Source organism: Sarcophilus harrisii, chromosome 5 (genome assembly GCF_902635505.1).
Source record: "Sarcophilus harrisii chromosome 5, mSarHar1.11, whole genome shotgun sequence".
NCBI classification, from domain to species: Eukaryota; Metazoa; Chordata; class Mammalia; order Dasyuromorphia; family Dasyuridae; genus Sarcophilus; species Sarcophilus harrisii.
The window spans coordinates 88,495,386-88,519,420 of record NC_045430.1 but is presented as its reverse complement, the minus strand read 5'-3'; the positions used below and the strand labels follow the sequence as shown (position 1 = coordinate 88,519,420).

At 41.5% G+C, this 24,035-nt stretch overlaps 1 protein-coding gene across 3 annotated transcripts; it reads right to left on the bottom strand.

The window, feature by feature from the left end:
* Positions 1-1,201: 1,201 nt before the first annotated feature.
* Positions 1,202-8,810, bottom strand: ATP5MC2 (ATP synthase membrane subunit c locus 2). 3 transcript variants are annotated; one of them, XM_031937748.1, is made up of 5 exons: positions 8,659-8,810; positions 4,817-4,886; positions 3,479-3,556; positions 2,594-2,787; positions 1,202-1,492 (listed from the first exon to the last, which is right to left on the bottom strand). In XM_031937748.1, exons 1-5 carry the CDS (start codon positions 8,793-8,795, stop codon positions 1,378-1,380), a joined length of 594 nt encoding a protein of 197 aa, XP_031793608.1. In that variant the 5' UTR covers positions 8,796-8,810; the 3' UTR covers positions 1,202-1,377. The 3 variants fall into 3 exon arrangements, with proteins under 3 accessions (XP_031793608.1, XP_023361343.1, XP_023361344.1); XM_023505575.2 differs by lacking the exon at positions 8,659-8,810 and adding an exon at positions 8,392-8,483; XM_023505576.2 differs by lacking the exon at positions 8,659-8,810 and adding an exon at positions 7,778-7,919.
* Positions 8,811-24,035: the final 15,225 nt, after the last annotated feature.

Genomic DNA, 24,035 nt, shown 5'->3' with positions numbered 1-24,035 from the left:
TCAGTTAGAGCAACACCGACACCAGGATATGGTGGAGACTAGGGTTTTCAAGGGCCTAGAGTTTACAGATAGTAGACAATTCATAGGAAGAGCTTTGCCCTTCATTCAATGAAAGTCTTTGTTACTGGTACGTTAATGGAATGAGGCTTGAACCTACAACTAAAAACTACAATTAAGGCTTTATACCAACATTATCTGAAGACAATATACTCTACAGCCCCAACTCCATCAGGATTAACAAATCGTGAATGATCCAAGATTGGATCCTATTTTGTATAAAAAATACCCCTTATCTGACTCCCACCTCCCCAAACAGAATGTAGAGAATTGATATCTTACAGTTTCTATCTGGTACCTGACACATAAAAGGTGATTAATGCTGGTTGAGTTAAGAGTACTTCTTCATGTTTTTATTTATATCCTTGTCTAATACTAGCTTTATTTCTGTTATTTTGGCCTCTATTTTCTCTTTCTACCAACTTTCTTCATAAATTGGAATAATCTTGTTCTTTATTACCCTTGCCTACTCGCCTCATTTAAGTAAAGAGAGCAATAATGAAAGAACCTCAGATCATGAAAAGCCTTACAAAATATAATATGGTAAATGTAAAAAACCCCATAGAGAATCATTAAGCCTGGTTTTGCCATCAGTAAGTTGTGATTTTAAGTATGTTATTTCTTCTCTTGGATTTCAGTTTTCTCATCTGCAAAATGCACCAATGCTAGGTGATTCAGTCAACAAATCTTTATCAAGTACTTCCTATATGCATGTGGCTTTACAAGGATAACAATGATGAGTGACAGTTGGGCTGAACTTTATGAGTATTTACCTGGCAGTGATGTCTTTGACAGATCTGAGTGGGAAGTGACCAAAATTTTATTATCATAGCTTAAATAGGCATTTAAATTAAGTTGAGATAATAGAAATGGTAAAACGGGATAGCAATCACCTTATGCTGGCATTATAGTCTAGCATTCATGGTGATTAACAACCTGTACTAATAAATAAAAGGAATAATTTCTAAAATTCTGCTTCATTTTTCCCAAGACAGAAAAAGGAATCTAGGAGATGCAAATTCCCAGAAACTCTGGGATTGAGACTCAACCTTTTTTTCACCACCACCACTACCACCCTCCAAGACTCTCAGTGATTTCTACTCTTATTAAAAATAGAAAAGAAGTATACACAGGAGACCCAAAAAACAGCTTAATAATACAGTATTTATTTTTTTCCCCTCTGTCAAATCCGGAGCCCATGGTTCCCCGGGGTTCTCTGGTAAGATGGAGGGGGAGGTACACACAGGCTGCAAGAGACATGGCTGGACCAGAAGGACGAAGAGGAACGTTCAGAAATGCTGAGGGATAGAAATGGCTCGATCACATGGCGAAGAGAATGAGGAAGGCCACCATCAGGCAAAAAAGCCCCATGGCCTCAGACAGGGCAAAACCCAAGATGGCATAGGAGAACAGCTGCTGCTTCAGGGAGGGATTCCTGGGAGGAGGAAAGGTGGGTGAGTATGGTTCCTGGGCCACAAAAAGGACAATAAAGATATCAATAGGCGATGGGCAAGGAAACCTGGCTGGCACTTCTCTCAAATTCTGAGGTGATTCTATTGATTTATCTTTTAGTGTGAAAGGCCACACCAAAGTCTAGACATGTAGGTTAGTCTTAGCCCAATTATTAGCTTTTGGTATCAACCACCCACTGCTCTGCAGGGATTTACTAGTCAATCCATAATGCATTGGCATGTTTTAATCCAAATATTACCACCTGGGGGGGGGAGGGGGGAGGAGAAGGGAGAATCCACTATGCTTACCATATGTTTCTACTTTGTACTAAATGGCTCCTGGTTGTAAACATTTAGCAGCCATGCCCACAATAAGCCCTCCAGAATGGAATGGACTAAGCAATTAAGAAGATTGGTGGATAGGACAATCTTTTTTCATTGCAAATGTGACCAGAACATAATCTTTTATGTTCTTATATCCCCTACCAAAAGTGATCATTCAAGTTTGAAAGTGAGGTGATAGCTGAGAAGATAGGAATGCAACCACGAAAATTATGCTCCTAGTTTCAATGATGCTATCCATTAATCCAGTTTCCTCAGTTCTGGTCATCAGGGAGGTTCTGACAGGTACATCAACACCAGATTTTACTCCTGTGTTTTAACTATGCTAGGACAATAAGGTCTCCTTTGGAAAAATCCAGGAAAATAACCCTATTTCCCCACCGGTATTAAGAGAACTTATTGTCTCTGGAGGATCAATTTATTTCTAACAATTAGTTGCCAAAAGTCTACGGGGAGCAGGTAAGTCTCAGAATCCCAGTGCCAGTGGGGTAGGTTGAAGTGGCAATAAGATATCCCCACATGGGTTGTGGGATAGCAACAGTGAAAGGTCATTTATATCCAGAGACAGGAAGTCAGAGGTGGTCCCAAGCAACAGGATCAGGATCCAGAGAACCAAATTTTGTTCCTGTTTATCTAAAGGTATAAACGCTGCTTAAGTGTTTCTTAGAATGTGGCAGCTAAGTTCACACCCTGGAAACCCCACTTTAACCAATGAGGTCTCTACTCTTTAATCCCTACCTTACCTGGCATAACCAATAATGAGACTTCCAAACACAGTCCCAATTCCAGCTCCAGAGCCGGCTACCCCCACAGTGGCAGCCCCAGCCCCGATGAACTTGGCTGCTGTGTCAATGTCCCTTGAGACACTGCTGGTCTGGAATCCACTTCGGGGCACAAGTGAGGTCAAGGGACCTGATGTTGCCAAAACGTTGAGGTTCTGTGAGAAAAAGAAGTAGGCTACAGGGAAAGGCATCTTCAAAGACATCATGAGCTTCTGCACATAACATCGTCCTACCAGGGCCTAGTGACTGCTCTTCAAAACTGTGAAACATCCTTCACACCAACGAAAAGTTCTGATATATGGATAAAGATATCTTGATGCATTCATGAGTGGCGAATTACTAGAGTGTTAGAATATCCTAGTAGAAGCTGTTTTCCCTAAAAACCCAAGAGTTTGGATTTCCTAATGTAGGTCTAGGCTGGGACAAGGTAGGTATCAGTATCACACATAGGCAATCTTTCAGAATGTCACTAAAGTTCAAGAGCAGGAGTTTTAAACCTTTTGTCAGAGATCCCTTTGGCAGTCTGATGAAGCTCATGGACCCCCTTTCTCATGTTTTTAAAGGTATAAAATACAAAGGAAACCAAACCAAATATATTGATAGTTCTCAAAATTTAAGGAAAAAGAAAAATCCATGGACCCCAGGTTAAGAATACTTCCCTTAAACAGTGGATAGGATTTACTATCTTTTCTACCTCTCTTTAAAACCAATGGCTCCCCCAAACCCCCTATACAGAAGTCCCACTCATCTGGGTTGGTGCCAGGACACCCCCTGCTGGCCTAAGCAAGTAAGCACTTTTCCCTCTGTGACCCCCATGGTTAAGGCTTATCTTCACTGTCAAGTTACCTCATCTGTCCGAATCTCTGGCCGTCTTAGGACCACTGCAGATAATGGTCTACTCAGCAACCGAGAGCTGCTCCTCACCTGGCAGAAAAGGATCAAAAATGTCATGGGAAAGCCTGAAATACTCCTGGTGGCTGGCTGTATTACCACAGGAAGAATTCCCCTTCTTTGTCATCCAGTCCTTCCAATATGCTCATCTGTCCCAGGGCTTAATCCCATATTTCCCGTAACTACTATAATGTTTTTCCCTATTCTGGCGGTAGAGACCAGCAGACCTATTTCCTATAGCAACCTGTGCCATGGGAACTTGGAGGCATATTCAAATACCTTAGGAAGTGAGGAATCGAGGCAAAAGGAGGACTTTTTAAAAAAAGATATTCAAGAGAGTAGAAATCACCAATCTTGCTAAAACTTCAACTCCCTTGTATAACCTTTGCAGGGAGTTATTTGCATAAAGCAGATTCTCAGGAAATGTAAATTAATCAGTTGGCTCTAATTTTCTACCACCAAGGCTCTGGATGGTTTGTCTAAGCTTACAAGGACAATATGTGAGAGGCAGGACTTAAAACCACTATTCTCTAAGTTATACTTCCACTTTGCTTTATAAATAATATATGGCATGCCCCTCACTATAATGTAAGCTCTTCATGGAAGAACTGTGTCTTTCTTCTAGTAATTCTAGCACCCATACAGGATAGCTTCATGCACATTACTGACTATCTGGGTGACACAATACTCTCTGGAGTTTTTAAGTCCTAGGGATATATTGCTGCTGAGTACTTCACTGAAACAGATCATAACCCTTCAATAACTTAGCTGAAAACATTCGGCCTGGTGCTGAGCCTCTAAGAACTTGACAAGTTTTGTTCTCACTAAACAAGATGGATCCAATGATGGATACCTTTCCTTTCTATCTTGGCAGCACTTGCGAGAATGTATTTTGCTAGCATAGCTTTAGAGAAGTTAGGGTCACAAAATCTTCACTGTCACTTCTATAACATAAGGAAACATCAATGGAAAGCTTTGAGAGGGACACAAAATACACACAACTGCCACTGAGTGGTTAGGAACCAAACTCAGATTCCCAGATTTATATTTCACTTTCCCCAAGGAGTTGCATGAATGGAAATAGTCTAGAGATTTGGACTCAAGTGAACATACACTTACCTTGCTAAATTCACTTCCATATCAGACTATCATAGCACGGGAGTGCCAAAGGGTGTCACTTTCCCAAGTGAAAGTACCCTTCCCCACAGCCTAACTGTGAGGAACAAGGTCTGATGTTGTGTTCTTCCCCCCAGTCCCCCCCCCCCCCCCCCCATTTGATTGTCAGCTACTCACAAGGGCAGGGGTAGAGATGAACTTGGCGCAGGAGTACATTCTCAGGGGGTGAGGGGCAAAGCTGGAGAAGCTGAGGGCATAAAAGCAATATTAGAAATCAGGATTATTCCCACTTATTACACAAAATAAATCAATGGTAATGGAAAGGTTACTCAAAAAATTCAACTGAGATAAAAGGGAGGATTCAAAAGAAGGAGCAGAACCTATTTCAAAAAGGAGAAAACAATCTAAGAAAAGTACCCCATTCTACTTTATTGAAGCTAGACACAAAAAGTATAATTAGAAACTGGGCATTTTTATTCCCCTCAGGAACATTAAGACACAGCCCTTATAATTTGTAGCATCTCAAACCAAGGCTCACAATCTTTTGAAGACTTGATTTCAGTATGAGAGGAAAAGGGTCTTAAGATTCAGGACAATATTTTTTATTCTTATTAACAAGAGTTTCTGATAACTGATGTTCCATATCCAATTCTAAAAAGTATTTTCTCAAAATTTCCCTTCAGCCTAAGTCTTAGTACTTTTTAAGTTGCAATTTAATTGAGGACATTATCCAGAATGTTCTTTATCTACTCTTTTCCAAACACTAAAGAAATCGTTCTTAGATAACAGCATCTTACATTATATGTCATTATATGTCTCCACACACACATTTATGTACATATATATACATACACACACACAAAAATAATTTGATTCTTACTACTCTAAGTTACTATGCTTATTTTACAGATGAAGAAACAGAATCAGAGGGGATAAGTTACCAAGTACAAGACTAAAACCTGAAACTAGATCTTGATACCAAAATCTGCTTTCTATACCATGCAGCCTAGATCTTTAATGAGCTTCTGTGCCTTTGGCAATCATGGACAGAAATATAGAATTTATAAATTTCCAGATTTCTTATCCAGCTTTGTCACTGTATAATATGGAACCACTCACTTAGCTCAATGCTTAAATTTTTAAATGAAAGGAGATTCATAGTGGGAATAAAGCAGATTAGTGCTGGAAAGTAGACTATAATAAGCAAACCTAGGTTACTACACTTATCACCTTCATACCTTAAGAGGGCAAGAGGTACAGTGACTTAAAGAACTTAAATCCAAAGTCTTCACACCTAACTTCTGTTGAGTTCCATTCGGTCCTGCTTTATGATTCAGTTTAATCAAAGATACCATAAAAAAAAAAAAAACTACAGGAAAAATAGCACTGAAACGATTCCTTAGGAGATTTCCCCTACTTTGAGGAAACATCTAACACATTTTCTCTAATAGCAAGTATGAGTTTCACAGCGAGTTTATTTTTAAGTGCTAAGAATTAGACTTCAACATGTCAGGACTTTGACTTTAAGGTAGGGGGTTCTGAAATTTTTTCTGTATCTGGGATCCCTTCTCAGAACATTCTTAAATGCATAATATAAGTTACCCAGATTAGAAAGAAAATTACAGTGAATTACTGTGAAGTGGTTATCAAAATATTTTAAAAATAAAGCTGCAGAGAATTTTCGGCCAGGAATTATGTTTTAAGTTATCAGTGCCAATGCTCCCTTTTATGGAACAAAAATTATAACATTTATTATAAATTATAATAAATTATAATAGTTAGCTCCTTATTACAATGTCAACTATTCAACATTAACCTGCTATACCTTTACTCTAGTGGAAGTCTTTTCAATGCTTGCCCAATTCTTGGCTCTCCTATTTTCTTTGATTTGAAATATACAAAGTATATTCTATGTCCATAATTCATGTCCATACTGGCTAGTATCCTTACTTAAAACCTGAAGTGACAATGTAGCTTCAAGGCAATGGGCCCTAAGTGAGGCAAAGGTCATCTATTAGTCTACTAAACACCCAAATATGGACAGGGTGCTTCCCCTTTCGGAGTTATCAGTGCTAAAGCTAAGTTTCTTTCCTTCAAATTATGAGGTTTGCCTCTATTTACCAAAAACATTTAGAAGCTGAGAACACTCAAAGAATATGAGTAAATAAAAATACAGTTACAAGACAAGGTGACAGGACTTGTGTAGTTCCAATTAAGTTTGGCTGCAAAATGACCTTGGCTGGCTGTACCTTGGTTTACTCCTAAAAACAAGACTGTTGGGGATGGAAGACATTACCTTCAAATAACTTTTGGAAAAACTCTTAAGGATACTATGGAGCAGAGAAAGAACTCTGGGAGATGACTAAACACCATTACATTGAATTCCCAATCCCTATATTTATGCCCACCTGCATTTTTGATTTCCTTCACAAGCTAATTGTACAATATTTCAGAGTCTGATTCTTTTTGTACAGCAAAATAACGGTTTGTCATGTATACTTATTGTGTGTCTAATTTATATTTTAATGTATTTAACATCTACTGGTCATCCTGTCATCTAGGGGAGGGGGTTGGGGGGGTAAGAGGTGAAAAATTGGAACAAGAGGTTTGGCAATTGTTAATGCTGTAAAGTTACCCATACATATAACCTGTAAATAAAAGGCTATTGAATAAAAAAAAAAAAAATTTCCTGAACTTAGTACAAATCAACCAAACCAACATAGATCTAAAAAAAAAAAAAAAAAAAAAAAAAAAAAGGGATACTATGGAGCACGGTTACATTGGCCCTACCTCTATCAGAGAAATAGGGTAGTATAGGAAAAAGAATCTTGGTATCAGAGGACTTCATGTTCTAGACCACCTGTGTGACTTTAGCCGTCACTTCAACTTTCCTCAAAGAAAACGCAAGGGTTTTAGCTAGCTGACCTCGAAGGTTGCTCCAATCCCCAAATCCTATGAATTGGCTTCCTCCCTGGTCTTTCATTTCGGTTACTCTCAATTTTAGTCTATACAGGAGGGCAGAGGGAGGTAGGTGTGAGGTCAAAGTCTGGGCTGCAATTCCAGGATTCACTTGGAACAAACCAGAGGCTGGTTTGGGGGTTCTAACATCTTAAAAAAGAAAATTAAGGGTGCTATGACCTTTTGACAGGCGCCCAAGAGGTTTGGCTGGGGGCGGGGGCCGGACCGCAGGCTCCGCGAGGACTCAGTTAGGGAGGATGCCGCTCAGGTTGCAGGGAGGCTCCCGGGGGAGCACTGCCCGAGGAGGAGGAAGCCTGACCCGCACGTGGACCCCTGGGAGGCGGCTTCCGGGACTAAAGGACTGGACCAAGTGGTGTTTACATAGCGGGCTACGGGGGCCTGGAAGGCCCAACCGGCGCCGGGGAGGGAGCGGAACAGCCAGCCTAAGGCCAGGGCATTAGAAGACGCCCTCGGGGAGACGGCAGGTTCGGGAGACTAGGGCCCCCGGAACCCAGAAAATACGGAGGGCCCCCTCCCCTACTCCCGCTTTTTCCTTCTCCGCCCCCCTTTCCATCCCATGCCCGGGGCCCAAGATGGCGCCGGACCCTCGCGGCTGGAGGTCACCGGCGCGCGGGAAGGGGAAGTCTCGGGGCGCCAAGGCCCGGGAGTCGGGAATAGCGTGAGGACTGGGATCGGGGGTGTTCCAGGGAAGGCTCCGCGAAGTAGCGACGCGAAGTGGGAGCTTCCGCGCGCATGTACGTGGAACCACGCGGGAGCCAGGCCCCAGGCCTTACCTGCCGGCAGAGCAGAGGAGACAGAGAGGGGGAGGGGAAAGAGGCGTGCCGCTCGACGCATGCGTGTTTTTTTTTTAACCAACGAGTAGCACCGGTGAGGACAGAGTGACCGAAACGTAAGTGGCCGGAGAGACGCTACAGCGCCGCCTTCCAGCCGCTTCGGGGCAGGCGGTCCGTCTCGCCATCTGCTGCTGGAAGGCTGGAACTACAACCAGAGGCTATCTGGCGTAGATTCTAGGTAGCTGTGAGTTGCATACAAAACGCTACCTGCGATTTGCTTCTAGACTGCAGCGGGATACGGTGGCCAGGCACATCCCCGAGCATGCGCAGAAGCGAACAGTTGAAGCACAGCCTTCGAGACTGGGCTGCCGCATACGCCAGGACCGAAGCATCAAGCGTTCCATCACTCCTGCCTCCTTAGCACTTCTCTGCAGCTTAGAGAAGCCTCAGTGTCTTGAAATCACGTGCCCGGGAGTTGCCCAAGGGGAAACCTATTAAATGGGCAAATAGGCTGCAAAATGCCAACCTCTAAGTGACAGCCGCACTTTATTTTATTTTATTTTATTTTTTGCGTTTTTTCCTTTTAAGCGGGAGGATGAAAGAGGTGGGGGATCTTTTATCAAATGAGATGGTGTATATGTAAATGTGATGTGAAGCACTTTGGAAACCTGAAGCTGTGAAAATGTCAGCAACTGACTCTCTTCCCCGTTCGCTAGGAGTCACTGGGGAAAGGGCCTTTTGCTCAGTTACCCTGCAAATGAGGGAGTAGCGGGCTGGGGTGGAAAGAACAGGAAGTCGATCTTAACCACCTGATGGAGCCCGGAGCGGCTTTCCACCCCTTCCCCTCTCCCTCCTCCACAAATACTGCCCTGGGGGTGCAATCTCGGCGTCTCATTCTAGATATTCCCCGTAAGCTGTGTCATCTCTGGGTCCCACTCCCATCTCCCATAAGCAAGTACTGGGAGGGAGCGCAGCTGTCCCCAACCTTCTCCATTTCGACTCCAGGGTACAAGTATCCCCAGCTGGCGGCGTGTGCCCTCTCGCTCTCAACACCCGCCTCGTTTCCAGGGCGAGGTCTGCCCCGGGAGGGCGCTATCTCTTCTCTCCCTGCAACCATTCACCGCCCCCCCCCCCCCCCCCCCCCCCCCCCCCCCCCCCCATCTGCCGGCCCCCTGTCCCTCAGTGCAGTGGTGGAGCAGCTAAGCTGGGAGAGGGCCTGTGCCTCTGCCTCTCACGCACCCCGCAGAGACGGGGAGGAGGTCCCAACTCCGCCCTTGCCGTGTCAGACCCCACTCGGGGGCACCCGCCACGCGCCCAGAACATGGTGCTTCTCGGGAAGCAAGGGGAGAGACGGGAAGCAGCGCTCGTCCCCCATGAAAAGGGAAGGAGAAAAGGGCGGGAGGGTGAGGAGAGAGCGGGAAAAACCCGAGGCTGTAAATAAAGGCAAATCCGCCTCCCTCCGAGGGGCCGTTTGTCCTCCCTCCTTGGCCCCGTCCTTCCCGCCGCCCCCTCCCGGCAGCCTGGCGGGCCCCGCGGCGCCCCGGCCCCGAGCTCCTCCATTTAATCGGATTTGGGAGAAGGGGAGGATAAATCACGGCAGCAGCTTTACGGTCCCGGAGGAGAGGCGAGCCGCAGCCAGGCACACCCCGGCCGGCGATAAAACCCGCCGCTGAAAGCCCGCCGAGCCATTTCCCGGGACCCCGAGCGACGCCATTACAGCGATGTAATTTTGCCCGGATGAGGCCCCGAGTTTAATTATCCTCGCGGAGGAATTTCAATGCGGCCAATCCATCTTGCAGGCGGGCGGCAGAGGGATTTATATGGGCCCGTTATTTCACACCGATCCTCCATCTGCATTTTTATGGCCCTCCGCTCCAGCCCGGGGAGGGGAAGGGGAGAGGAAGGGAGGAGGGGGAGGGCCCCCTCCCCCCGCTTCTTCAGCCACGTGCCCGGCTGCCGCGGCCTTCCCGCCCCTCCTCCTCTCTGCGGGGGGCCGGGAAGACGCGGGGACCCCGCACCCCTCAATGCATCTCCTCACACACACACACACGCGCGCGCGCGCGCGAGCTCCAGTTCTTTCCCGCGGTTGCATCTGCAGGCGCCGCAGGCAGGCAGCCCCCGGGGACCACTCAATCCACAGGTCCTTACTAAATGTCTGCGCAGCGGCCCCCGCTCGCAGCCCGCTCACACTCGAAGCGTCTGCGGGCCAGGAAATGGGGGCCCTGCCCTCCAAAAGCTTGCAATCCGCCCCCCACACACACACACCCCGCCCGGGATGCGCTAGTCGTCCCGCCTCCATTGGAAAGTGCGAGGCCCTGTTCCAGGCCCCGTCTGTGTGTTTGCGGGTACGGATGTGGGCACACAAAGACACGCGTATATAGTCACACATAAATGATGCACCGTGCGCGTGCACATGCACATATACGCACCTCCCTGCATACACACACACATGCCCAGAGCGCGCTGCCCTGCACTTGAGAGGCTTCTGATCTGGAGCCCTCCTCCTGCTCTTTCCTGCCTTAGTCTCCTCCCAGACATCCATTTCAGAGCTAGAAAGGGCGTGAGGAAATCATCTTGGGCAGTCCCCTTTTACAGATTGAGAAGACTGAGGTCCGTAGAGATAAGTGGACTTGACCAAAGTCACACAAAGTTAGGGCGCAAGACCGGGCCCCCGGATTGCAAATCCAGTGTTCCTTCCCCACTGCATCAGGGTTTCGCTCCCCTTTCCTTCTCACCCAGCCATAGACTCCCGAGCTAGAATCGACCTTAGGGGTCATTTTGATCAGTCCCCATTTTCAGGTTAAGGAGAATGAGAACCAGAGAATCACCCAAGTTAGTGAGCAAAGCCCAAAGTCACACGTAGTTAGTGAGCAGTGCCAGCGTTTGAACCCAAGATTCTCTAGTTCCTTTTTTATTTTTTAAAATTTTTTAAAATTTTTAAATTTTTTTATTTTTTCCCAATTACATATATATTTTTTTAATTTAATAACCTTTTATTTACAGGTTATATGCATGGGTAACTTTACAGCATTGACAATTGCCAAACCTCTTGTTCCAATTTTTCACCTCTTACCCCCCACCCCCTCCCCCAGATGGCAGGATGACCAGTAGATGTTAAATATATTAAAATATAAATTAGCTTCTCTAGTTCCAAAGCCAAGGTCCTAATGGCCGTTTCATTTTCATCTCCATGTGTACATGCCCCCGCATTCCCATGACCTTCCAGCCCCATTCCCCGAAACCAGAACAAATCCAGTTTATGACTAGGAGTTATTCCCAGTAAACAGTTGTTGAGCACTCTGTCATTTCGAATAAATCTGTGCTAAGCACGGTGCCTTGCACGGAGTAGGTATTTAATACGTTTCTGGAACTGGCTCTTAAAGGAGAGCAGAGATGGCTTAGGAGAAAGAGGAAGCTGGGCCCTCTTTTTTGTTCTTATTGCTTTCAGCGTTCCGTGCAGTCAGCAACCAAATAGTAAGTACCAGGGGAGCTTTGCACCACAGCTAGTCAGGTTTCTGTAAATCCGGGGCTCTTAACTTATTTTGTGACACAGACGCCTTTGGCAGCCTGGTGAAGCTTATTGATCCTTCCTATGAATCCAGCTTTTAAAGATTTGAATAATGAAAGGAAAATGCTAAATTTTGGCGATAGGTTAGTGAAAATAGAAATGCAATTCCCTCCCACCCCCAATCCAAATCCACACCCCTCATCCTGCCAGTCTACCTCACCAACCTCCTGAGAGCCCCTAGACACCAGATTAAGGATCCCTCATTGGGACCGTCAGTAGCAGCCTCAACTGTCAGCTCCAGCAATTTCCCCAGAGTGAATCAACATTTATGCAGAGGGTGATTAAGGAGGCTGAAGGTCATTTATTCTTCCTCACAGGAATGAGGGGGGAGGAGAGGTTATTAAAATAAAATGTGTTTGTAGATATCTGGCCAGTTTGGTAGCTGGGCAGTGCTGAGAATCCCCCCCACCCTCCCCCCCCATTCAGAACTGACATCAGTTCTGAAATATTGGCCTGGTGAGAGGGGAGGTCAGAAGGAAAGTGGAAGAGCAAGAGTGGACTGGGAGATAAGGAGAAAAAGGGGGGGGGCAGGGAATGATGAGGGGAGAGAGAAGACAAAAGAAAAGGCTAAGGAGAAAAGGGTTGTGAGGGAGATGGCCATGATTTAGACTAGGGATCTTCATAGATTTGAGGAAAAGCCTGTCTTCCATTTTACCAAAGGAATATTGAGAGGCAAAAAGGGAAGGCTGAGGGTCGGAGGCATTTTCTCTAGTCCCCTCCTTTCCCCACCAGATCCTTTAATAGGGCCTTATTCTAGAACTGAAAAACAAAGAAGAGTCAGAGAGTTGGAGCCGGAATCAGAAGACCTAGATTCCAGTCTCTGCATCTCTATTTCTAATTTCTGTGACCCTTGGGCAAATGAATTACTCAGCTCCTCTGAGCTTTTTTTTTCTCATCTGTAAAATGGGAATAATAATGTGTTATCTATACCTCACCAGACTATTGAGAAGAAAGAATAGCTGCTATATAATTGTGATTTATCCTTAGCATTATTAGATGCCAGTGCTAAAATCCTATGATTCAGAAGCCAGCAGTTGATTGGCTGGTTACCCAATGCCTACATCAGTCTCATAGTCTGTCTGGCTAATAGCCTCATAACCCAATGGCACTAAACTGGGATTGGGCTGTTAATTCAATTCAGCAAATATTTATTGAGGGCTTGCTGTGTGCAGGATATGGTTACATGCTTCCGGGATTAAAAAAAAAAAAAAAAAAAAAGATGGAGAAGAAAATAGGACTGACTGCTGAAAAAGATTTAGCCCAATTTGTTCATTTTATGAATAGAGAAACCTCCTTAGAAATATTATGTGACTTGCCCAAGATCACGCTGGTAAATGGCAGAACTTGGATCCAAACTCATGTCCTCCAACTCAAAATTCAATTCTCCTCTGACACTATCATGCCTTTGAAAACGTGAAACTTTAATTAGACAATTGATAAATAATAAGACAAGTATACAAATAATTAGATAAGGCAGGATAAAAGTACAAGATTTAAAAATTTATATAAGTCCTCATGGAGGAGATTAGGGAAGGTTTGATGGAGGAGAGAGCATTTGAATTGAAAGGATAGGATAAGCTTAAAGCAGCTTGGTGGTATAGTAGATAGAACTCTGGGCCTGGAGTCAGGAAGTCTCATATTTCTGAATTCAAATCTGGCCTCAGACACTTGCTAGCTGTGTGATCATAGGCAAGTTATTTCACCCTATTTTCCTCAGTTTCCTCATCTGCAAAATGAGCTGGAGAAGGAAATGGCAAACCACTCTAATATCTTTGTCAAGAAAAGCCCAAATGGGGTCATAAAGAGTTGGACAGAACTGAAATGACTGAACAAAACAAGCAGAGACAGTCAAAAGGTCTGTTTTGGGAAGATCATGAAAGTAAGGCAATCCAAGGACTTTTTGAGGAACATTAAGTATTATAATTTGTCTGGACTGTGTGGAATTTATGTGGGATCAAAGTAGAAAGGTAGGCTGGGGTCAGTATCTAGTGGGCCTGAATATCGGAATATAGTTTGCATCTAATGCATTAGCAATGAGAAGTCAACAGAGGTTTCTGAATAATGGAACATATACAATTAATATGGACTCAACATGTCCATTTTTCCTTCAAGGTTATTGCCCTCTTTCCACATTCCCTATTTCTGTTGAGGGTATCAGTATCCTTTTAATCATCCATCTTGAATGTCTTAGAGTCCACTTATCCATCTCACTTTCCCTATCCTCCCAACTAATCAATGCAAAATCTTGGTTTTTCTACCCCTATATGACCTCTCCCATCTGTTCCTTCCTCTCTACTCATATGGCTGCCAACCTAAATCAAGGTCTCAACACTTCTTAGACTATGGTGACATATTTCTAAACATCTTCTTTCCTCCCTCAAGTCTTCCCCTGCTTCCCAATCTTCCATATACCTTGTAAAGCAATTTTCCTAAAGCACAATTCCAACTATGCTACTCCCTTGCACAAGAAGTTTCATGAGCTCCCCCTTGCCTCAAAGATCAAATACAAACTCCTGCCTTTAAAGCTCTTCACAATTTGACTCTAATCTACCTTTCCATGCTTCTTATGTATTACTCCCCTTCATACAAGCTGAAATCTAAAGGAATTGGCTTTACTGATTTTATATATGACATGCCATTTCCTTTCTCCTTGGCTATGCCAGTTCTTCTCCCTGTCTCCTTCCTCTCTGCCTCTTAGAATTACTAACTTCCTTTACTTAGGTTCTACTTAAGTCCTACCTTCTTCATGAGGTTTCTTATAGTGCCTCTCCCTCCTAAAATGACTTTGGATTTATTTTGTACATATTCTACATATAATCACATGTATATATGTATATGTGCTGTTTCCCCTTATTGAAAAGTAAACTCCTTGAGGGCAAAGATTTGATGTTTTTGTAATCCCAGCACCTAGCACAGATAATTAATAATGTTTATTGCTTAATAAATGGTTGATGGATTGATAGGGGGAGAGACTGGCTAGAACAGTGGTACTTAACCTTTTTTTTTTTGTTTGTTTCTTGGACCTCTTGGGCATGGGCCCAGGTTAAGAATCCCTAAGCTATAAACTTATTAAAATAGTCTGGGGTAGAGGTAACAACAGCCTGGGTGAGGGATGGGAATAGGAATGGAGAGGAGGGGATAGATGGGAAAGATATTATGAAAGTAAGATTAACAAGACTTGGTGATTGATTGAAATTGGAGGGTGAGGGACAGGAAGGAATCAAAAGATGGCCCTGAGGCTTTCATTGCAAGTGACTGGAAGAATAAGTGATGTCATTAAAGGGAAGCTGGAGGATGAGCTGGTTTGGAAAATAGGATCACAGAGTCATCAATTCAGAGCTGGAAGGGCTTTTAGAGGCCTTCTAATCCAGCCTTTTCACTTTTTGGTTGAGGTAACAGAAGCAAGGAAAAGTTTAGTGACTTTTCCAAGATCACAAAGGTTCTCTGATCCCATCTTGATAAATTTTGATGTGTGGATCTTACATCCAAATGGAGATGTCTATAGTTATATTATTTGATCCTCATAACAACCCAGGAAAGTAGGAGCTATTATTATTCTCATCTTGTACTTGAGGAGACTTAGGTACACAAAAGTGAAATGACTTGTCTCATATAGGTAACAAATGTCTGAGGTTGTCTTTGAACTCAGATCTTCATGACTATAGGCTAAGTGTGTCATCAACTACTTCTAGTGTGGCTAAGTCTAGGGCCTACCCTCAATCTCTGGAAAGTTGAGGTCAACTAGGTCTCAAAGGTAGCTTTGTCTTATCACACTCACATATGGTAAAAACACTGCTAGAATATCTAATTTGGTAAAGATCATTTCTAGTTGGAGAGATCAGGAAAATCTTTTTTCTAACCTTAAGATTAAATATTAATTAAAATAGTCCTGTGACTATTTTTTCCTTTTTTATATTCCTTTTTTCTCCTTTTAAAAAATAATAACTTTTTACTTTTCAAAATACATGCAAAGATAGTTTTCAACATTCACCCTTGCAAAACCTTTTGTTCCAAAGATTTTTTCCCTTCCTCCTCCTTTCCCCCTCCCCTTGACAGCAAGTAATCCAATATAGGTGAAGCATGCGCAATTCTTCTAAACATATTGAGATCAGGAAAATCTTTAAGGAGAAGATGTGATTTAAGGATGACATGAGAGGATAGGATTTCAGTCCAGTTTTACCATCCAACTTCTGATTCCCTGCTTCAAGTCTCACTCTCCTATTCCAAAGAAATCTTTGCATAGGTTATTTTTATTTCCTGGTTACTCTTCCTTTTTCCTCTTTCTTTTTCCAAACTTCATTCTGTACTTACCTCTCCTTGGAAAACTCCAACTAGCTCCCTTCTCCTGACCTTACCCCTTCTGATTTCCTTCTCCAAACCATTTGTTCCTCATTTTGATCTTCTTTCTCTGTGTCCTTTTTGTGTGTCCTGATTCTCTTTGAAGGAGGGAATTCACCTCCTTTTTTCTGGATGTCATTATACTATACTACTATTTGACATGGGAACTACTCCATTAATGTTCTGAATTGACTGACAATATGCTTTTCTCAGACCAGACCGATGGAAGGTGTGTGAGAAGTGATAGCTGTTAGGATCTTTGCTACAGAAGCTAGCTTTCCCTGAATCCCCATTATCTCCTGCCTTCCCAAACATAGGTTAGTTTTATCTCAGGAAAGGAAAAGGGATAAACATTTATATAGTGCCTACTATGTGCCAAGTTCTGTGCTAAAGCACTTTACAAACATCTCATTTGAGCCTGAAAACAACTCTGAGAGGGTCCCCATTTTGCAGCTGAGGAATCTAAAGCAAACAGAATTTAAGCAATTTTCCCAGGATCTCACAGACAAATAAATGTCTGAGGCTGGATTTGAACTCAGACCTTCCTGACTTCAGACCCAGCATTCCATCCATCTAGCTGCATCTCTAACCCTAACCCTTAAAAGGTATTGAAACTTTCCTCAAGACCTTATTGGCCCAGGAAAGTAAGGCAGTATCCTGGTTGTCTAAGTTCAAAAACCAGCATAGGACGAGGTGGGGGCTCTTCTCTGCATCTCAGCAGACCACTATGGTGAATGGAGAGGTTGGGAAAACTGTGTCCAACCAAATCAATGCTATATCCTTGTTCAAAATCCTTGCCATGCATTCATTCTTGTGGCTATCAACTTCATTAGGTGGCCTACAAATGTCTCCAGAGTTATAACAGACACATAGCACAAGAGAAAATTAAACAAATTAGACAAAGGGCGGTTCAGGGAAGAGAAATTGTATCTTATTCTACTATATATATTCCAGCCAAACTGGGATACTAGTTTTTGCTGAATCCCATACCATCATATCCATTGTCTTATATACCTGGAAGGCACTTCCTCCTGGGTTCTTCCTTTTCTGATCATTTTTTCTTCAAGACTCAATATAGGAGCTAATTCTTCCTGTTGCTAGGCTTTCCTCCTTGAAATGCCTTGTAAATGTGTCCATATTTTGTCTACCCAGTCTATGGTGGATATAATTATAAGATATATGAGGTTAGAGATTATCTTGTTTTGCTCTTTGTAGTTCCTGAAACTAGCAGACTGTCTTACACATAGTAGGTGGCTTAGGAAATGTCTGTTGAATTGAATTGAAAAACAGAAGTTTCTTTTGGCTCATTTGAAACCTTTAAGTCATATCTATATTACTGTGTTAACTTTCTAGCTGATTTCTCTCTTACTATTCTCTTTCTCTTCCAACTTATCATATTCAGACTAATCTTCCTAAAGCAAAGCTTTTATTGTTACTTTCTCAACAATCTATAACAGCTCTCTTATCCATCAAATCAACTCTTCTTGACTTTTAAAGACTTTTATAATTTAATCTTCCTTTCATCTAAATAATCTTATTTCTCATTACTCCTCTAGTCTATTAAAGCTGATCTAATGTTCCTGAACACACTAAGCTAATTTTTTCTTCATACTTTTGCTTGCTTCAGTTCTTCCCCCAGTCCAAAATGTTCTCTCATTCCTCCCTACTCTACCAAGTACTTTCTGTCCAGTCCTTAAGACCTAGTTCAAGTTGTATCTCTTCGATGACAACAACTGCCTAGACATATTCCATTATCTAGTGATTTCTCCCATTTTGGGACTCCTATTATACTTACAGTGTGTACCACCAAATACTTTATTGTTTACTGTCTCATACTAGTTATATTTCTCCATTAAAGTCCTCTTCCAATGTTTTTGTCACCTGCATGCAGCCCAAGGGGCCTCCAAAGAGAACACACAGAACCAGTCATTCTTGGAAGGCCTGATGACAAATAGGGTCAGGTGCTTTCTCTGGCTCTGTCTGAAGCCCAAAGTAAAAAGTACAGGGAACTCTAAAGCAAAGCTTAGTAATGGCTCATGCAGAAGGTCTCCCCTTCCTTTGTCATTAAAATATTCAATGCACAAAAAGGATATCAGAGTTAGATAGTTATTAGCTGGTTATTTCTTCAACCACAGAAACTGTATAAAACACAAAGAATTTAAAAGCATAAATACAGGAAACCGAAAACACTCAAAATAGCACATTAAATTCATTATACTCCCCCAGATGGTAAAGACCCTTTGTGGCACTCCCAAAAAGCTATTTCTCATTTAGCTTAGACCTGCAATATCTGATAAACTTAACAGCAATTATCATCGAGTACTGGCAACATCCAGATCTCCTGGCCTCTTATCATGCAACTTGAGCCTTACGGTAAAGAGTGATCTTTTTAAGCAATGGGTTTGTTTTCTGAGAATTATGTTTTAAAGGAAACCTGATTGAATCCTGAACTCAGAAAATGCCTGACCCAGCCGAGGAGGGAAATATCTATTTCTTAGGATTTCTAGTCATTAAGCCACAAAAAAGGAAGAAAGAAAGAAAGAAAAGGAAGAAAAAAGAAAGGGAGGAAGGAAGAGAAAGAAAAAAAAAGAAAGCGAGAGGGAGAAAGAGAGACAGAGAAACAGTGAAAGTGAGAGAGGAAAAGGAAGAAGGCAGAATTGAAAAGTCAATAATTGATTTTAGTCTCAGGCTCACCTACTAAATAGCAGTTCCCTGTCATGTGTTTCTGCTGGAAATGGCCAGTTTTGGAAATTCCTTTTATTCTGTTCCTCATGTTACCAGAAGATTGAGGAAGAGGAAAGCATATAACAAAGAGTCAAAAAATAATGATGGAAATCACAAGCATTAGATTAATAAAGATGACCGTTGTTAGAATAGCTGGGGACAGGCAAACACACTAATGTAAGATTGGTAGAGCCGTGAATCGGTCCACCATTCTGGAAAACAATTAGGAACAGTATTCCAAAAATCACTAAACTACACAAACCCCATGACCTCAACATCCCACTAATAAGCATGTACCTCCAAAAGATCAAGGACAAGGGGAAAGGACTGAATAAGATACAAAAAATATTTAAAGCAGTACTTTTTGTTGTAGCAAAGAATTGTAAACAAAGTGAATGACCATCACTTAGGAAATGCTTGAATAATTTATGGTATTTCAATGAAATGGGATATCAATACACTGTTAAAAAATGATTTAAAAAACCTCAGAGGACTTTATGAACTGATGCAAAATAAATTAAGCAGTACCAGGAAAACACATTATAAAGCAAATATGATATTGTAAAGGAAAACAACTCATGAATTGTGGTCAATGAAAGAGTGGTCATGACTCCAGAAGACTTCTAATTAAGCATACTTCCCATTTCTTGGAACAGAGGAGGTAGACTGTAGGTATACAATGAGACATACACTTTTTAGACATAACACAGGTATAAGTTTCTTTTGCTCAATAAAATTTATTTGTTACAGCAGGAGGATTTTATTTGGTAGGAATCTCTAAGGAAAGGATTGGGAATAGGGATAGTGCCAAAAAAGAAAAAAAAGTGTTAATGAAGAGTTTATGAAATACACCGAAGAATGAAGAAGAAATTTCAGAAGGGAACCCAAATAAACAGGACTGTTGATATTACAATATTAAATTTAATATATATTTTAAACCCAATAAGTTGTATGAAAGAGATTAATGGTTTCATATACAAGCTCTTTTTCTGTATTTCTTTGGTTCATAATGGTTGTTGATATGTGTTGGTTTATCAAGTTCATAGCAAAGAAAAAAAGAAGAAAAATAAAATGTCAAAAATAGGGGGCAGGACTCTCCAGTTGATAAATGGTCAAAGAATATAAACAATTTTCAGATGAAGAAATTAAAACCATTTCTAATCACATGAAAAGGTGCTCTAAATCACTATTGATCAGAGAAATACAAATTAAGATAACTTTGACATACCACTACACACCTCTCAGGTTGGCTAAGATGATAGGAAAAGACAATGGAAAATTTTGGAGGGGACATGGAAAACTGGAACACTGATGCATTGTTGGTGGAGTTGTGGAATGATCCAACCATTCTGAAGATCAGTTTGGAACTATGCTCAAAAAGTTATCAACCTGTGCATACCCTTTGATCCAGCAGTGTTACTACTGGGCTTATATCCCAAAGAGATCTTAGAGAAGAGAAAGGGACCGGTATGTGCCAAAATATTTGTGGCAGCCCTGTTTGTAGTGGCTAGAAACTGGAAACTGAGTGAATGCCCATCAATTGGAGAATGGTTGAATAAGTTATGGCATATGAATGTTATGGAACATTATTGTTCTTTAAGAATTGATCGGGGGCAGCTAGGTGGCACAGAGGATAGAACACCAGCCAGGAAGTCAGGAGGACCTGAGTTCAAATCTGGTGCCAGACATTTATCACTTCCTAGCTGTGTGACCTTGGGCAAGTCACTTAACTCCAATTAACTCAGCAAAAAAAAGAAAAAGAAAGAAAAAAACAAAAAGAAATGATCAGGAAGATGATTTTAGAGAGGCCTGGAGAGACTTACATAAACTGATGCTGAGTGAAATGAGCAGAACTAGGAGATCATTGTACATGACAACATCAATATTATAGGACAATCAAATCTGATGAACATGACTTTCCAATAATGAGATAATTGATGCCAGTTTCAATGATTTTGTGATGAAGAGAGTCATCTATACCCAGAGAGAGGACTGTGGGAACTGAATGTGGAACACAACATAACATTCTCACTCTTTTTGTTGTTGTTCACTTGCATTTTGTTTTCTTACTCATTTCCTTTCATTTTTGATCTGATTTTTCTTGTGCAGCAAGAGAATTATACAAATATGTTTACACATATTGGATTTAACATATATTTTAACATGTGTAACATATATTTGATTGCTTGCCATCTGGGGAGGGGATGGGGGGAAGGAGGAGAAAATCTGAAGCATAAGGCTATGCAAGGCTCAATTTTGAAAAATTATCCATGCATATGTTTTGAAAAGAAAAGAAAAGAAAAGAAAAGAAAAAAAGGGGGACAGCTAGATAGTGTCAGGAGGGCAAGGACCTGAATTCAAATCCAGATTCAAACACTTACTAGCTGTGTGACTGAGCAAGTCACTTAACTCCAATTGCCTTCTATACAAACAAACAAAAAAAATTTTGTGAAGGCTTATTCTTATGGACCGTGTTAGAGGAGAGGGGAATGGAGAGGGAGGGGGAAAGGAGTAGACCATCAAATTGATCAAGGATTCTTGGATCACTCCCCATCACTTCATTCTAGATTAGAAGTAACCCCGGGTTTTTGAAAATCATGCCAAAGGATTATAATTCCTGGGAGCTTCTATCAAGCTTTGAGGATAGACCCTGGGAGAGAATGTTTCTTGTCCAAGGACCTGTTTAAATAAATATGTAGAGGATAATACCTTCGTTGCTTTCAGGGTGATGAAGTTTCCTGCCAAAATAGCTTTCAAAGACCATCTATTAAGTCAGAAAAGGAGCAAAAGTAGGACCAATGAATAGAAGTTTTTAAGAGGCAAATGTAAGCTGGGTGTGAAAAACAAAAACAACACAATACAAAACAAAAAGACCCTTTCATATCTACTTTTCTGACGATCCTCCCAAATTTTCAATTCTGAGTAGCTGATATGCCGATATAAAAACAAATCTTTTATCTTGCTTTATTCATGTTGTTTAGATTTATCACTGTAACTAGATTATAAGCTCCCTGAGGTCAGAGACTATGTCATATTCTTTCATTATTCTTCATAGCATACAGTGAGTGCACTGCTAGGCCCGTAGAAGGTAGTTTGATGGATTTGTCATTTTCTGGTCTTTTGAGTTAACCAGATAGAGAATTCTTTGTTTTTTCCTAGCAACCCTACTCTAATCAACAGAGGATCAAATTGGAGCACATGGTAAGAAGTCCTAGACCTTTAGAAATAATTAACAAGAATAAGTCTTTCATAGATATTAGAATTTTCCTTTAAAGCTGTATTCAGTCCTATTGGATGACTCAAAAGCATCCTGCAGACATTAATAATTGCCCTTTCCTTTCTTAGTCCACTTAGATGGCCTAAAGTGATTATGACAATTATCACCTTCATCCCTCCCACATTTGTTAGCAATAAAGTCCCTAACTTTCCAAACTCTTCCACAAATTTGGAGCAGCTAATGGGATACCCTTCCATCAGACAGGCCTGCTACTTTGGGGGAGACTGGATGAAAGACTCATTTATAATAGTAACATTAGTTTTATTTGTATGGAATAAGGTTTGTAAAAGTTTATATATCTTATTTGATCTTTACAAGAAGCCAGTGAGGTTGTTCAGTCAATAAATCAATCATTTATGAAATGCTTGCTGTATAGAGGGAAAAAAATGTAGCTCCTGACTTCAAGGAGTTTACATTTTAATAGGGGAAACGACATGTAAATAAAGTAGATATAAGATAAATGTAGAATAGATGGAAGGTGGGTAGTATATTAGTCCCATTTTAGAAATGGAAAAAAAAAGATTTAGAGAGGAAGTGATTTGTCCAAAGGATTATAGCTAGTATATGGGGCAGCTAGGTGGTACAGGGGATAGAACACCAGCCCTGAAGTCAGGAAGACCTGAGTTCAAATGTCTCAGACACTTAATACTTCCTGGCTGTGTGACCCTGGGCAAGTCATTTAACCTTAATTGCCTTAGTCAAAAAAAAAAAAAAGAAAAGAAAAGAAAAAGAAAGAAATATAGCTAATGTATTAGGTGAGATATAAATTGAATTCTTGACTGCAAATCCAGCATTCAATTCATTTATACAAATTAGGGATGTTCAAGTCCCAAACTTCCCCAAAGCCAGAAAAACCAAATAACTCCTAAAAGAATGGAAGGGACAGATTGGGAAGAAAGCAAAAGGCCCCAAATCCCGATTCCTTTCTGAGTTCATACCACCTTTCTCCTTAATGATAAAAGAACATCCCCCAAGTGTACAGAAAACCTAAGTTAATTAAGAGTAGGGCAGTGAAAAAGGCAATGGATTTGGAGTTAAAAAACCTGTTTCGAATCTTGATCAATCAATCATTCAATCAATGCCTTCCAGCTTTCAATCTATGATCTTGTTTCATCACATCATTTCAACAGAACTGGACTTTGGTTCTCATTCCTTATTTGTCATGGCTGCTTCTATCCATCCATTCACCATATTTCTGTTCTCTTCTGTTTAACTGAAAGGGAGAAGACAAAGCAAGAGCAAAGGGCATGAAGATGTATATAGTCATAGTCACGAATTGAACAACATTGAACTTTCTTCCCTTTTTAATCTCCAAGTATTATAGAATAATTGATTTAGAGCTGGAAAGCATTTTAGAGTCATTTCATTCAAACCGTTCATGTTATAGATGGGGAAACTGAGACGCAGAGAGATGAAATTTCCTGTTTTAGGTGATACAGCTAAAAAAGTAGTAGAGATGGGATTTTGCCTCTAAAACCAGCACTATTTTCATGACACCATTTAGCTCCTCATGGTGGGAGCTCATAAATCACTGTTTCCAATGATTCTAAGAGCCCATTTGCACCATTGGGGATTCAGAGGGAGGAGGGAGAGACACAAAATTGCCCTTTCAGGAACTTACCCTTTGAAGAGGACACAGAAGAAAGAATATTTACAAAGCAGCATGAATTCAAATTTTATCTCATCCATTTCAACAAGCTATTAGGGAGATCAAGGAGAGTACCTGTCCACAAAGTA

Excerpts from the sequence above, each read along its gene's own strand:
- ATP5MC2 (XM_031937748.1), bottom strand. The coding sequence starts at position 8,795 with ATGGAACGCTTGATGCTTCGGTCCTGGCGTATGCGGCAGCCCAGTCTC. Across the intron at positions 3,557-4,816 it reads TCATCTCTACCCCTGCCCTT|GTGAGGAGCAGCTCTCGGTT; the intron begins GTGAGTAGCTGA and ends CTTTTCTGCCAG. Across the intron at positions 2,788-3,478 it reads CAGAGATTCGGACAGATGAG|AACCTCAACGTTTTGGCAAC; the intron begins GTAACTTGACAG and ends TTTTTCTCACAG.